Source organism: Gracilinanus agilis, chromosome 3, assembly GCF_016433145.1.
Source record: "Gracilinanus agilis isolate LMUSP501 chromosome 3, AgileGrace, whole genome shotgun sequence".
Classification (NCBI taxonomy): Eukaryota; Metazoa; Chordata; class Mammalia; order Didelphimorphia; family Didelphidae; genus Gracilinanus; species Gracilinanus agilis.
Window position 1 is genome coordinate 130,838,005 of NC_058132.1, and position 15,723 is coordinate 130,853,727.

Genomic DNA, 15,723 nt, shown 5'->3' on the forward strand with positions numbered 1-15,723 from the left:
CAAGAATCTTCGGTGACTCCCTACTATGTTTTTAAGATAAAACACAAACACCTTTGTTTTTGGTACATAAAGAACTTTAGTCAGGCTCTAGTCTACCTCTCAACATTACTTCACATTATTCTCATTCATCTAACCTATATTCTGGTCAATCAAACCTACCTGCCCTAACTTAATTGCTCCATTTCCTTACCTCCACCACTGAGAGTCAATTTTAATATTCAACTATATGTTATTACCTCTGGGGAATTTTCTCTCATTTTCACAGTTGGTAATGTTGCCCTTTCTTCAAAAATTATTGAAATTTCCAAAGCAGAATGCAAATTCTTTAGAAGCAAAAAAAAATTGTATATGCCTACTAAACACATAGTATATGTGCAGTAGAAACACAATAAAAGCTTATTCAATATTAAATTAATTCAATGAGAGAGGGAAGGAAGAAAAAAGAAGCAGAGTTGGCACACCGTTAAAAGAGGAAGAAATAGAAGACTGAATCATTAACAGATTTTGACGCTACCTATTTTTAATTTGAAACCTATAGTCTTATTCCTTTTCTATTTCCACCCATCTCTGACCCTAGACAAATAATAACATTTTAAAAATAGGTAAGACTTTTGATACATGGGCTTTAAGGAAACAATGAATTTTTCTTGATTTGTCATTCTCAAATTTTATGAATTCATGGGTGTCCCCCCTAAGAATCTTTTCTCCTTCTATACTATTTCACTCGATGATTTCAGCAGTACCCATGGGTAAATTACTACCTCTTTGCAAATGATTATCTGAAACTGGATATTCAGTAGGCATCACAAATTAAAATATCCCAAACAGATTTCATTATCTTCCCCTCTAATTCTCCTTTTTTCTAACTTCTCTATTATTGTTTAGGGCATCACCATCCCATCCCATCCCATCAACTAAGTGCCCTCTATTCCTCACTTGCACTTACTTGCATATCCAAACTGTTATATCTACTTTGACACCATCACCAATCACATAGCCACAACTCTAATGTAGAAATTCACCATCTGAAATCTAATCCACCACAATAGCCTGCTGGATGGTATGTTTTGCCACATCTATCTCCCTACTTTAGCAATACACCAACTGGAGTAATTTTCCTAAAATATAGATTTGACCTTGTTACTGCCTTATTCAATAAAATCCAGTGGTTCTCCATCATATCTAGTATCAAATATAATGTCTGTTTGGCTTCTTCTCTTATACTCTTAAATTCCATGCCTCTTCAATTGAAATCTTCCACATCTGTAATGTTCTCCCATCTCACCTCCTAAATCTCTTGGCTTCCTTCAAGAGTCAGCTCAAATTACACTTTTTGTAAGGGGTCTTTCCTGATCCATTCTCCTTTCCTCATGAAGTTAATTCCCCTCTTCTGAGATTACCTCACATTCACACTGGATATATAACGTATGCACAAAGTAGTCTGCATGTATTTAATAGAATGTGAGCTCCTGGGTGTGTGATTTTGCCTTTATTCACTGGGTGTCATGGCTTCCTATATCTGCTTACATTATTCTATACTGTTCATAGAAGGTTTCCTATGCTTTCCTGTAGTTTTGATTGTTTCTTATGACACAAAAATAATCAATTCCATTCATATATCAAAATTTTTATTAGTCATTCCCTAATCCAATTACACCAACTTTTTTGTAGTTCTTGGCTACTATAAATATTTTCAAATATTTGGGACTTATATTTCTGTCTTTGACCTGGTAATATGCTTAGCAATGAGATATCCAGGGCAAAGTCTATGCACATTTTAGTTATGCTTAATTAATTCCAGGTTACTTTCATATCAAGCACTCATTGATGACCTTCATATCATGTGAATGGGATCAATAGAGGCAGATGAGGAGAGTAATTCCAGGGTTTTGGAAATTGGCAAGGTAAGGTAAACAATAAGACAGGAAGGTAAGGGAATCTATCCTGAGTATAGAAAAGAGCTGAATTATTTACCAAATAGTTTTAAAAAAAAAAAGGAAGGGAAGAGAGTGTTGTCTTGGAGGAATAGTGACCTGGGAATGAACTGAGGGATAGAAATAATAGAGATCATGAAGGATGAAAAACAGGCATAGGTAAGAGGTAAGATAATGCATAGGTAGAGATAGAGTAAAAATAGCATTTAAAGGAATTTTCAAGTTCATGAATGCAAAAGTGAAACTTCCTGGAAGTAAAAATTTCTGAGCTTCAGTAGCACTAAGTAGCCAATTAGTCTGTCCTATGGCTTATATTAATACAGTGAGTTTCCAAGAACAAGAGGTCCACCAGACTGGTAAAAAAAAAATGACAAACTGTCCCAGGTCAGAAATAGAGTTACTCAAAGCTTCTGTGTTAATCAGCAATGGATTAGGCCATAAGTGGCTGTGGGTTTTCCAGACCTGAGGAACACAGTAAAACTTTTCTCTTTTACTTCTCTTGCTTCCTCCCTCAAATCTAACAGTCAAATGGCTGAAGGAAAAAAGCTTACAAAATCATATTAACAAAAGTAAATATAATTATATATTGGGAAAATAGACCCTAAATAGAAGAGGTGACTTTCAAGAATTCTAGTTAAGAAAAACAGAACTGGGTAAAATCTCTGAAACACAAACACAAGAAGGAAGAATCATATATAAATATATACATATATATACATATATATATACATATATATGTGTGTATATATATTTGAACAACATAAAAGAACTAAATCACAAGCAGGAGCTAATACCACAAAAGAGGGAGAATAGATCACTGTCTCTTCTGAACAGCATTATCTTCTAGAGTGAAAGAGAAAGCAAAGAAAGACAGAGCTTGAATGGGATATTATTCATTTTAATTTATTTTAAGAGAGTGATGAAAAATAAAAGAAAAAAGAATATCTGGAGTAAGAAATAACGACACAGAGGGAGAACTTAGTACTTCCTATAACTGGGGTGTGTAGAAGTACAGGATGAGAGGAACAATTTATGTAGCTTACTCATCTGGATTAGACAAAGGAAAACCATAAATATTACATTTAAAGCAGAAATACATTAGTTTAAAAAAGGAAATGGGCCAAGGAAGGAAGAAGGAAGACAGGCTTCATGAGAGGGTCAAATCAGGGAGAAAATAAATTGTCAGATGGATGTCTATAAAAGGGGGTTTTAAAAGTCAAAAAGGGAAATGTAAGGTCCAGTAATTTGATTCTTGGCTAGGTGAAGAAAGGAAAAGCAGAAGAGGAGAATCTGACTAATTTAATTACATATTACTAGTACTGATCCCTTTTTCTTGCTTTTCCCATCTTGTTTTTCTTTGTAAAGAAGAGTAGTGGGAGGAAGGGGCAATTGGAGGGCTAGGGGACATACCAAACAATACCAATGTGAAGTGGACAAACAATCATAAAATGAAGGATGGTGGCACAATGGCTTAGAAATGAGGATTTGATAACACATTATTTACAAGAAATACTCTTGAAACAAAAGAATTTACATATATTTAAAATGTCTTTTGGGGAGTGAAGTGGCAATGGATAAAGAGTGCTGGGTCTGGAGTGAGGAAGACTCATCCTCCTGAGCTCAAATCTGGACTCAGATACTTACTAACTTTGTGACCCTGGGCAAGTCACCAAATCATATTTTCCTCAGTTTCCTCATCTATAAAATGATCTGGAGAAGGAAAAAACAAACCATTCTAGTATCTCTGCCAAGAAAATTCCAAATGAGGTTACAAAAAGTTAAACAGAAAAGAAAAACAAATGAACAAAAAAATAAGGGTCTGGAGGAGAATCTATTAAACCTCTTGAAAGGGAAAAAAAGCAAATATGATCAAAATTCAGAAAAAAGCAAAACCCAAAATGATCAAAACATATAAGCAAGGAAACTATATTATATTTAAAAGCATACAAATAATATGTAAGGCTTTAATGGCACAGCATTTAATTACTTACAGAAAACACCAAATGAACTATAGGTAGAAAGAAAAAGCAAAACAAAAAATGTTAAAAAATGTCAATGTGTTCCTTTTCAGATAAATCTAAAATAAAACAAACAATGTTAAAGACCCGAATAGAATTTTAGGGAAAGTTTGCTATATGACAGCTCTCTGATGATTAATGAAATGGAATTATAAGGAATGCACATATTTTAAAGTTTAGAGCATAAAAAAACTTAATTGTAGAAAAGCAGAAACATTAAACATATCTTTTACTAACCACAATGAAATAAATATTAAATCAAAATGGGGAATTTCAAAAATTTCAGATTCACATGAAGACTAAGAAATAGAATCCTTAAGTAAAAATGGACCAAAAACAAACCATAAAAACATTAACATACAATACACTATAACATAAGACAAAATACCAAAACTTTTGGGATACAGCAAAAGCAATCCTTAAAAGGAAATGAATATTATTTTTATTTTCATCAACAAAAAGAGAAAAAACAAAAAAAGGAATACAACTAGATAAATGAAAAATCCAAACACCACAAGTGGATAAAAAACAGAAATCTTACAAAATAAAAAAGAAATAAACCAATATAAAATATTTTTAAAATACAAGTTGATAACTGAAACGGAGTTAAATTTAAAAAATCATAATTAACTATTTTTAAAGAGGCAAAAAAATTGCAGAAATAAAGAATTTATAATAGATGAGGAAATAAATTTTTGAAACTATTATGCCCAATTATATGTTTATAAAAATTACTAAAATTAATACAATTTGGAAAATGTAAAATATTAAAATGTGTAGAATATACAATAATAAATTTTATTTTAAAAAACAGAATGGACAGAAAATCTAAAAATAATCTCAGAAAAAGAAAGTAAGCAACATGTAAATTTTCAAAGATAAAATCCTCAAACCTGATATATTTATAAATGAATTCTTGTAAATACTAAAAGAATAGCTAACTCCAAAGTTACATAAATTTTTTGAAGTAGCAACAAAAGGAATCCACCAAGTTCTTATTATGAGACATTGGAATCAGCTCCTGATATATGATTCATGGAGAGAAAAAGCAGAGAAAGATTGATATCTGTGAAACAATGCTGCTAATAAATATTGATCGAAATATATTGAACAAAATGTTAACAGAAGTGCAACAATATGTTCAAAAGATTATTTACTATGATTGTGTTGGATTTATATTAGGAATGCAGAGTTGATTCAATATTTTGAAAACTATAAACATGACAGATTATATGAATAATAAAAAAATAATAGAAAAAAGCCATAACTATTACTGGATGTAAAAAAACCTTTTGAAAAACTCAACATTTATGTTAAACACTAAAGAATATGAATAAACAAACCCTTCCTGTTTTTTTTTAACCCTTGTACTTTGGTATATTGTCTCATAGGTGGAAGATTGGTAAGGGTGGGCAATGGGGGTCAAGTGACTTGCCCAGGGGTCACACAGCTGGGAAGTGGCTGAGGCCGGGTTTGAACCTAGGACCTCCTGTCTCTAGGCCTGACTCTCACTCCACTGAGCTACCCAGCTGCCCCCTTCCTGTTTTAATAATGAAAACATTATATCTTTGGTAACAGAAATATTTTGGAAGCCCTTCTAATAATACTAAGAGGAAACAAGGATTTGATAATATATATATATATACATATTTTTTTTCCTTGAAATACTAACTAAAACAAAAAGAAAATGAAACTGAGGCAATGCATGTAGATAGAGAGGAATGAAGTTATCTTTTACTTTCAGATGATACAGTGGTTCATTTATAAAACAGATTCAACTAAAATTAACTGAAACAATAACTTGAGTAAAAGTATCATTTATATAAAATAAGCTCATTAAATAATCAATCCTTTTGTATCTTGCTAACAAAATGAAGCAAAAGAAAGAAAAATAACACACAAAAGGCCTCCTTTAAACTCTATAAAAAACATCATGCTTTTCTCTAGGATAAACAGATAAACTGAAATCTCATCCATGATGAAATACTTAGGTTTTGATACTCAACACCATCTAAACTGTCTCATTTGCCTCTCTCTCTCTTCTGCTTGGAGGATTACCTATCATATTTGTCTTCCCCCCATTAAATTATTTGCTTTTTGATAACAAACTGCTTTTCTTTTTCTTATTTGTATTGCTAGGGCTTACCACACTGCCTGGCACATAAGTAGGCACTTATTAAATGTTTACTGAATTAATCTGAAATAAATTTGACTCAAAATAAGTATAAAATGTATAAAATACTTGGGAGTCCATCTACCAAGTCCTATTTGGGACATGTATGTAATTGTACTAAAAACACTCTGGAGAAATAAAAGACTCATAATTTGAGAAATATGAAACACTCATAGTTGGGCTGTGCCCACATAATAATAAAAAAGTTACCTAAATTAATTTACAGATTGATCACCCTACAAGTAAAAATAAATTTACTTTACAAAAGTAGATACAATACTCTAACCCCCACAATTAACTAGCGGGAAAAAAGACCAGGAATCTCAGGAGAACTAATGGGGGGAAAAAAGTAGGAATGAAGAGGGCCTAACAGTATAAGATAACCTATATCGCAAAAGAGTGATCATCAAAATCATTTGTTACTTGTTGAAAAATAGAAAAATAGAGGCAGGTACTTGACTCAGTGGATAGCTGTCTGGGGACAAAGATACTGGGTTCAAATCTGACCTCAGATACTTTCTAGTTGTATGAACAGGGAAAGTCACTTAACCACAATTGCCCAGCCCAGTTATAGCAAACCTTTTGGATATGGAGTGTCAGGTCCTGCCCTTACTCCCTCCAGACTGAGTGCCATGCCCCTGTCCCCCACCAAGTGCCAGTGTGCCCCCACTTAACCCACACAGGAGAGTGAGAAAGCCCTTTCATTGTGCTGCTGGGTGAAGGGCAGGGGAAGTAAGGAATGTGCTTAGCCAGTGTAGAAAGGGGAAGGAGAGTGGTCCAAGCACTCTGATTCCCTCCAACTCTGCCTCCTGTGAGCCACCTACCTTACCCTCTGTGTGCTCCCATTGGTCGCTGGACAGAGGGGTGGAGCATGTGAAAAAAAATGTTATCAGGTACAGTGGACAGGAGGAGGGGAGCAGTTCCATCCAAGTCCCTCTGCCTTTCTAGTAACAAACTCGAGGGGAGGGGGGAGGTGGCCATGTGCCCACAGAGAGTTATCTGCAGACAACATCCTAAAGATTCAACTACAAATTTTGTTGAAACAATCAATAATTTTAGAAAAGTAACAGGATATAAAATAAAGCCATGTAAATCATCAGAATTTTTATATATTGTTAGTCAAGTCCTGAAACAGGAGATAGAGATACTCCATTTAAAACACCCACAGAAATAATAAAATATCTCAGAGTATACCTGCCCCCCAAAATTCAGAAGTCCACAAAGGCAATTATAAAACACTTTTTACACAAATAAAATTAGAGCTAAGTAATTTTGATCAATATTAGTTGTTCATTAATAGGCACAACCACTATATTCTTAAAATGACAGCCTGACATAAACTAATTTACTTATTCAGTGTCTTCCCAATTAAATTATCAGAAAATTATTTTACTGTTAGAAAAAATAACAAAATTCAAAAAGAAAAAATTTTAAAATAAGATTAAAAAATTGGACCTAAAAGAAGTTTTAGAGTTTCACAAATATTTGTTTCTTTGTATGCTGAAATTTTTATGTTCAATAACTGTTAAGTTCAAACTAAAAAGAAAAGTTTAAAACAAATTTATTTGAGACAAGGCAAAGATAAAGAAAATTTACTTGTTTTAAGTACAGAGGGATGAGGCATGACTAGAAAATAGTCCAGGTTAATATAATCATGGGTTATATGAATTCAGACCTATTATGAAAGGAAAAAAAAGACTAAGTCCTGATATACAGATCTTTTCTGTAAGGCAGTATTTGATGCCATATTTTATGAAGAACAAATGCAAAAGGGATGGTATAATGAGGTGTGCATTAGGATGGCAAAAAGTATGAAGTTGATGTTAAAGAAGAAAAGCCTTTGTGAAAAGGTGAAATATGAAGGATTAATTAGTCTTTTTAAGTATATATTTTAATTAGCACTAGAGGGAAGAACTAGTAAAGGTTACAGAAAAGCAAATTTCTGCTCAACTCAAGTAGAGGCTAAGAAATATAGTTGTCTAAAAGGAGACTTGGCTTCAAAAAGAAGCTGGATAAATCACAAATTGTGGATGTGGTGGATTTTTGTTCAGGTTTGATTGTGATAAATGTGATATCAAGTTCCTTCCAAATCTAAAATATAGTAGATTTTATGTGTTATTTTTCTTGTTATTATTGATTAGCTCAGATGATGGTCACAGATAAGACTAGGACTCAAGCTGCTTTGACCCTTGAGACTACCTCTATCCACCAATCCATGCTGCCTTTCAGGTAGCTATTATTTTTTGCTTGTTCTTCAATATTTTTTGAGTCATGTTTGACTCTTTGTGATCCAATTTGAGGTTTTCTTAGAAAAGATACAAATGGCTGGTTATTTCTTTCTCCAGCTCATTTTACAGATGAAGAACTGAGGTAAAAAGGGACAAGTAACTTGCAAAGGATCATAGAACTAGTAAGTGTCCGAGATGGGATTTGAACTCAGGAAGATGAGGCACCTAGCTACCTTTTCAGATGGTTACTGTTACAAACATGTTTCTAAATTTTAAAAGTAAATATTTATACACCATTATTCCCTATAATGGAAACTTTTATATCTAACAGGAATAATTTATATTGAAAATTAAACTTTTAAGATTGAAAATGAAAAAAAAAAGTTTCCAAATACAGAAAATATTGATTTATGGGAGAATATTATTAAGAGAGTTCTTATTAATTTCTCCTTTTTTTATATTTAAGAGGAAAAGGAACAATATTTTTCAGTAGGAGACCCCCTGCTGTGCAGTTTGGCAGTTAGCGACCCCTCTGCTATGCCACTTGGCAGTGGGTGACAGTTAGAAGGATGTAGCTGAGTGTGGTTTGTAAGTTGCAGACCACTGGAAAGGGCTTTTTTCTCTAGCTCTCCCGGGGAAAGGCTGTGCTGCTAGCAATCTCTCTGGTTGGAGACAGAAAAGTAAATTAAGGGCCTTAATAGCCTTATTGATTATTGATAAACTTGGGTAGATAAGGTAGATAGATAGTGGTTATATTATCAGATAGAGAGAGTAGTGAGAAAAGGTGAGGGCTTTGGACTAGCAGAAGATACTATCCTATGAGACAGAGAGATGTAGAGTTTTCTAGAAAAATTTAGTTAGGATTGGGATCTTGGGTATACTTATAAGATTACTTCACTTTCCTCCTTCGTATTTTCTATACATATTTCCTAATAATAAACTAAGTGTTTTCATTTAATAAACTGTACCCTGGCTTTTGATCAAACTCCTGCCCCCAAAATTTTAACCCTTCACAACACTTAAACATTTTAAAGGACACTATTATATCTACAACCTATGTGACTGCTGTGATAAGTACACTAATTACAAGGTCATATGAATTTCCCTCTGGTTCCCACTATTGTCCTTCTGCGAGTCTATTTTTCTCAGTACATTTCTTTGACTCATATTTATTTACAAGTATATTGCTTATTTCTACCCAAAAAGAGACTTCAATTAAACATAAAAGTTTTTGGAATTGATACTATTTTAATCAAAGATTACATTTCTTCATAATATTACAATAAAAAATAGTGAAATAATCCTAAAACCTGTAAACTAGTATATGTACATTAACCTAGAAAAAAATACACAAAATTTTAAGTCAGAATTAGGTTTTTAAATTACAATAATTTTCAATTTAAAGTACAACTACACAAAATATGAAAATATTTAATGTTCACATTAAATAAGCAACTAAAATGTTATCATCAATAACATAATGAGCTAGTCTTTTACAAATAGTTACTACATGAAAGTTAACATTTTATACAGACTTAAAATTAAGATTACCTTTGAATTTCCAAAAGAAAATTGATAAATTTAACTGCTGACCCTGAGTGAGTAAAGCATTCACAGACAAGGACAGTCCCAGTACATCTTGGTAATATCTAGTAATTTACCTCTTCTAGGGAGCCAAATGTTACTCTATCTAATGCACTGAAAAAGTAAATTAACTTTATATATTTGATGTGTTGTTTTCGCAGATGATTATATATGAATAGTCATGAATTTGTCCAAATGATTAGGAAAACAAACACATTTGCTAATAAAGGACAATTTTTTTCAGAAAATACACAGATAATATTGTAAATACTCAAATATGTCAGTATTTTCTCTCACTAAAATAATTTCCAAAAGCTGTGATAACTGGTCATTTTTCTCCGGGAAACTCCTTCACAGTATCTTACATTGAATGATTATTAGCAAAAATAATAATGCTGCAGGAAGTGATATTGATCAAATGACAGAGGATTGTGAAAGTGCTTTGTTACAAAGTATTACATGACAGAAGAAATTATTAATAATAACATTCATCTTAAATTTTTTAAATTTATCTCATACATATTAATTAATGTTCAAATTTTTAATTTCACAAATGTTATTAAAAGGACCATAATGTGTACAAATGGAAAGAAAAGCTATAATTTTTTCAGATAAAGATGTTCTATGTCATGAGGTTGACAGACCTTTATGTAATCTAAGGCATTTTTAACAAAACATTTACATCATGATTATATTTTTAATTAAAATTTGTTAAATGAGAATACTGAAATGGGTCAGGAGATATCAATATTACCTTTGTAAAATGAGTGGGCAAAGCTCTGCTCAGGAATTAACTTGGCAAGAAATCCATGGTTCAAACTTGGATGAGGGATAGATGGTATGACTACAACTGTGAAGAAAATTATGAATCAAATGTGAGCCAGCTTGTAACAGCAAGTGGCCTGATCTCTTACGGATCCATGACATAACTCCTATCACATTATAACATGCAAATATGAGACATTATCAACAAAGAATGCATCTCTGAAGGAAAGAAACAAGTTATGTATTGAGGTAGGAAACAACATCAAGAAGTATACTTTTAGAAACGTACAGATAATAAAAAAGGCAAATAAATATACAAGCAGATCAGAATATAGCAGATTAATTATAATAGGAGTTTCCCATTTCCAGCATCATGAATGAATGCATTAGATATGAAATGAAATGGTTATTTTTACAGAATAAATGATAATCTAATATTTTTAACTAAAAGAGAATGGAATTTTATTTAAAGTGTAAGATGCAAAAGAAAAATATAAACAATGTCATGATGATAACTAAAAGTAAGGATAAAATGTCAACATGCTAGTACAGTAAAATTACATATGTCAATAGTTTAAATATTAAAAACAAAAAACAATGGCAGTCAGTCGAGAAAGTAAGATGACAATTCATAAAGAATAGCATGCAGAGAATTGACAACTGATTTCTACTTACTTTTTAAAAGTCCATTTATTTGTTATGTAGCTTTTTTTTTTCAAAAAGACAATATCAACTACAAGCTAATCCAGTGGAACAAGGAATGGCCACTGAATTAGAAAACTAACATTAGAAATAATATTCATCTTAATCTCCAAACAGGCAATATATCTTGGGGCTGGGAAATCAACTATCAGAAAACACTAAAATAAATCTTTATAAAGTTTCCAGAATTTGTTTATACCTTCCAAAGAGATGGCAAGGCCAATAAAAGGCAAACCCTAGTATAATATTTTATTTTTATTATCTTTTTTACTATTCAAACAGAAAAGTAGAAAGATTCAGGAGGAGGAGCAGTGTTTATAGTATTAGAATTTTCAAGAATTTTCATTGTTGGAAAAATCAACTTAAATATATGTGTTTAGTGAATTAAATATTGAATTGAGTACCAAATATTCAATTGAGACTGACTACCTGGATACTGATATAGGAAATAAATAATCCTGCTTTGCCCCATAAAAATATTTGTTCTGATATGTTTATATCTTCACTTCCTCTAAATTCAGCCATAACTCTAAAAGAACCACTCCCTGTTGTATCACATATAAAAGTTTTTATAAGAATATCTAAAAAGTATGAAAATAATATATAGTATCCAAAGAAGTAATGAAAATAGAAAAACCTTATTAATTTATAGCAAATATTAAAAGCAGTGATGAGAAAGTGAGAAAGTAGCAAATGCCATATAGTTAGTCCTTATATTCTTTCTTCAATATATACATATGCATATATGTACATATGTGCTTATTATTTTATGGCCTAATTACTTCTGAAAGGACTTAAAAATGCCTAGAAACATATATCTTATACATTTTAAATATTTAAACAGATAAAATATGATGAAAAATCAAATAAAAAAAGAAAATACCTGTACTTGTTGGAGAATTTATTTCTTGTCTCATGTTTCTACCTGCCTGGCTTCCAGATCGTGCAGTCTCTCTCTGGGGTTCTAGTATGTCACGATATTTGGAGACCATCAGAACCGAAATGAAGTAAACAACAGCCAAAGCTAAAAATTGAGCCTGTTTGCTATCATCCTATATGAAAGGAAAAGACAGATATCAGAATAAAAATTTAGACATTCATAGAATGTTTCTAGAAGCATTCAAGAAAATGTGATTTCAAGAAAGGAAATGAGGGCACACAATATACAATGGTATGATTTATCACTTTAGCATGAAAATATAAAGATTTTTTTGACTAAACATATTCTCTTCAAATAAGATGTGAATAACAACTCTGCTACAAATAGCCAAATGTTCCTGCTTTCTATTTGCTTCATTCTCTCATTTCTGTCTTCTCATATCATATCCTAAACTCAGGCCCATATTGCTTCTCTACCCTTAACTATTTTGCTCCAGACCTTCAATATCATCCTTAAAAAAAAAAGTTAGTCGAAGTTACCCTTTTCAATGAAACCTGTATGAATAGAAATATAAGTGGATTAGAGATCATTTAGTCCAACGTCTTACTTTACAAGTAAGGAAACTAAAAATCTCAGAGATTAACCAATCTGCCCAAGGTTAGATGATAAATTGGTGACTCAGAAGGAACTTTAACCTAATAAGTCTCTTTACTATAATATTGGAGCTCTTTCCATTACAAAAATACCATATTTTTTTAAAGTAAGTACTTTGTTTGTATACATTTCAATTACCTAATGCAATCATAGTATTCCCTAATTAAAAATATATTTAATACAGAGAAATTAATAATGATTAATACAACTTCCCCTCAAGCATATGCAGTTTTGGAATCATTTTATCCACTTGTGCAGCAGTATAGAGAATATGAAGTATAAAAGAATAATAGCAAGATAGCTACTTATCCTTGGATTATTTCTAAGACAATTAAAAAACATTAGAAGACTTGTCGATGATAGTAATAATCTGTCTCTACTTGAGCCCAAGTGAAAATGGGACAAAGACTAAAGCAAAAACATAATAATCATAATAACTGACATTTATGTAAGACTTTAAACTTTGCGAAAGCATATGCACGTGTATTATCTCCTTTGAGTCTCACAATAACCTTGTGAAATATTATTATTTCTACATTACTGATGAGGAAACTAAAGTTCTGAGAAATTAAAATAACTTTGAAGGTGAGTGCACATTCTTGGCTTTGAGGCCAGTGAGTCAGGCTGCTATGTCTAATTTAGCTAATAAAATATATGAATATAAATACCCACTGGTCATTTACCTATAAGTATTGTAAATAAATTTTAGAAGTTTCATTGTTGGGCTCTTAGTAAATAAAATAACAGAATTTGGAGGGAATTATCTCTTCTTCTAGAGCCACAGTATTCTAGTCCTGCTCTTCCCCTAATTCAAAATATTCATCATAAACAACAATAAAGTTCAAAGGTACAATAAAAGAAGACGAGAAGGAGCTATTACATAGTGATTTAAGATTTGCAAAACATTTCATATCACATTTCATATTCATAACAACCCTATCTATTTGGCTGAGAGATAAATTAGAAATTATTTTGGGAATCAAAATTTATAAAAACTGGCTGGAAATATATGAAACCATTAAGATAAAACATAGAAAAATAAAGTTTGCATTTAGGTTTAGAAAATAAACAAATATAGAATTAGAGAGGTTTTACTTAAAATTTGATCTTATAAAAACTTTTCTTGTGAACTGAAGTTGATTTTTAATTCTATACACCAGAGTGAAATACCTCCAAAGAAAAGGTGCCCTACCCCTAATCCATGAAGTCTTCAGCATTAATCTGATAAAACGCAAGAGATTTTTGTATAGACTATACTTGTCATAGTTTAATAGGACACTGACAAACTACGGAGAATCCAGATGTGCTGAGTGAAGATTTTACAGGATCTTGATATATCGAGTACTTTAGTACTCAAAGGAATAGAGCAAGCCTTGATAGAATGCAGACATTTGTGGCTTTAGAGTGCTCAGGACAAAATGCCCTGTCTATGCACAAGAACAGACTCTTTATAATAAGACTGATGCAAGATCCCCATCCCCACCTCCAACCTCATGGAAGAGGGAGGGGAGAAGAGGGAGGGAGATAAGGGGGCTGTGATGCTTTCATTCTTAAGTATGTGATTTTAAACATTATATACCCACCAAACCCCATGATTCATCAGGTGGTCTTCAGCCTGACGCAATAAAGATACACTTGAAGAGGACAGGAACATATCTTAGAAAACCCCTGTTCCTTCCCCCTACCCCTTTCTCAAAGCTTGCATCCTTCCTGGACTACAGATAAACTCCTTACTCAAGGTTTTGAAACTAGGTCATAGAAGCTAAAATTGTGGGGGGAGGGCATTTTTACTCTGAAGCCCCAACTCTTGCCCAGGGTCCTGAAAACTGGGCCACAAGCCAAATAGAAATTACTCACAACAACAAATGATCAGAAAACAATGTTGCGTAAGAAACAATAATCAAACTGATATTTTACCTGAAAATGTTTTACTGTGAAAGGGAGGAGGAAACAGGGTAGAAGTTATACTCTTCTTCCAAATTTTTTTTAAATAATCAAGACTGATCATACTAATAGATGGCTTACCTTTGATAAAATACAAAATATTTTATATATGCTGTATTTATGTCAAATGGAGGGATGTCACAAGGAGGAGGAATTAAATTTATTGTTTGTACCTTCAGAAGTAGAATGAAATCCAACTGAGAAATCTTTGAGGTATATTTTATTCCAAATTACTTTTGTTAGAAAATTGTAACAATACGAGCTATTTCAAAATGGGATGTATAAAGTAACTTTCAAAAGTTAATAGATACTAGTAAGTGATTAAACTGATTTATCAGGGATTGATTTTGACATTGGGATGAAAGTGGGACAAGCTGATGCCTAAGCATCCATCTTGAGTTCAGGTTTCTATGATTTTATGAAGTTAGCGATCAATTAAGAGGTAAGGCATTCCATGGTGCCTTAAGTCTAAGGGGAGGCCCAGAGCCCCTGCCCAAGCTTGCAGTGAGGCCCTGAGCTCCATCACAGGGCAGTTCACAGTACATCAGGCTGGTGTAATCCCAGAGTAAGGCTCTGAGCCTCTGCTTGAGACTACAATGAAGACCCAAACCCCGACAGAACCCCAGTGCAAGGCAGACCATGGTGTAGCTGGAATATAATATTCAAGAAGGCAAGATAATTAGGTCTACAACCAAGAATAACCTATCCATTAAAACTAACTATATACTTTCAGGGGAAAGTATGGGCATTTAACAAACTAGAAGAATTCCAACCATTCCTAAAAGAAAGACCAGAACTAAATGGAAAATTTAATGTCCAAATACAAAATTCAAGAGAGAAC

At 32.4% G+C, this 15,723-nt stretch overlaps 1 protein-coding gene across 1 annotated transcript in view; it reads right to left on the reverse strand.

Annotated features, from left to right (window-relative positions):
- The window catches only part of NBEA (neurobeachin), an 800,789-nt gene that overhangs the window by 478,524 nt on the left and 306,542 nt on the right, over positions 1-15,723 (reverse strand). Inside the window, exons 29-30 of the mRNA XM_044668958.1 lie at positions 12,288-12,456; positions 10,692-10,787 (exon numbers count right to left, since the gene is read on the reverse strand). Of these exons, the coding sequence (XP_044524893.1) occupies positions 10,692-10,787; positions 12,288-12,456 (265 nt within the window). The remainder of the gene's footprint in view (positions 1-10,691; positions 10,788-12,287; positions 12,457-15,723) is intronic.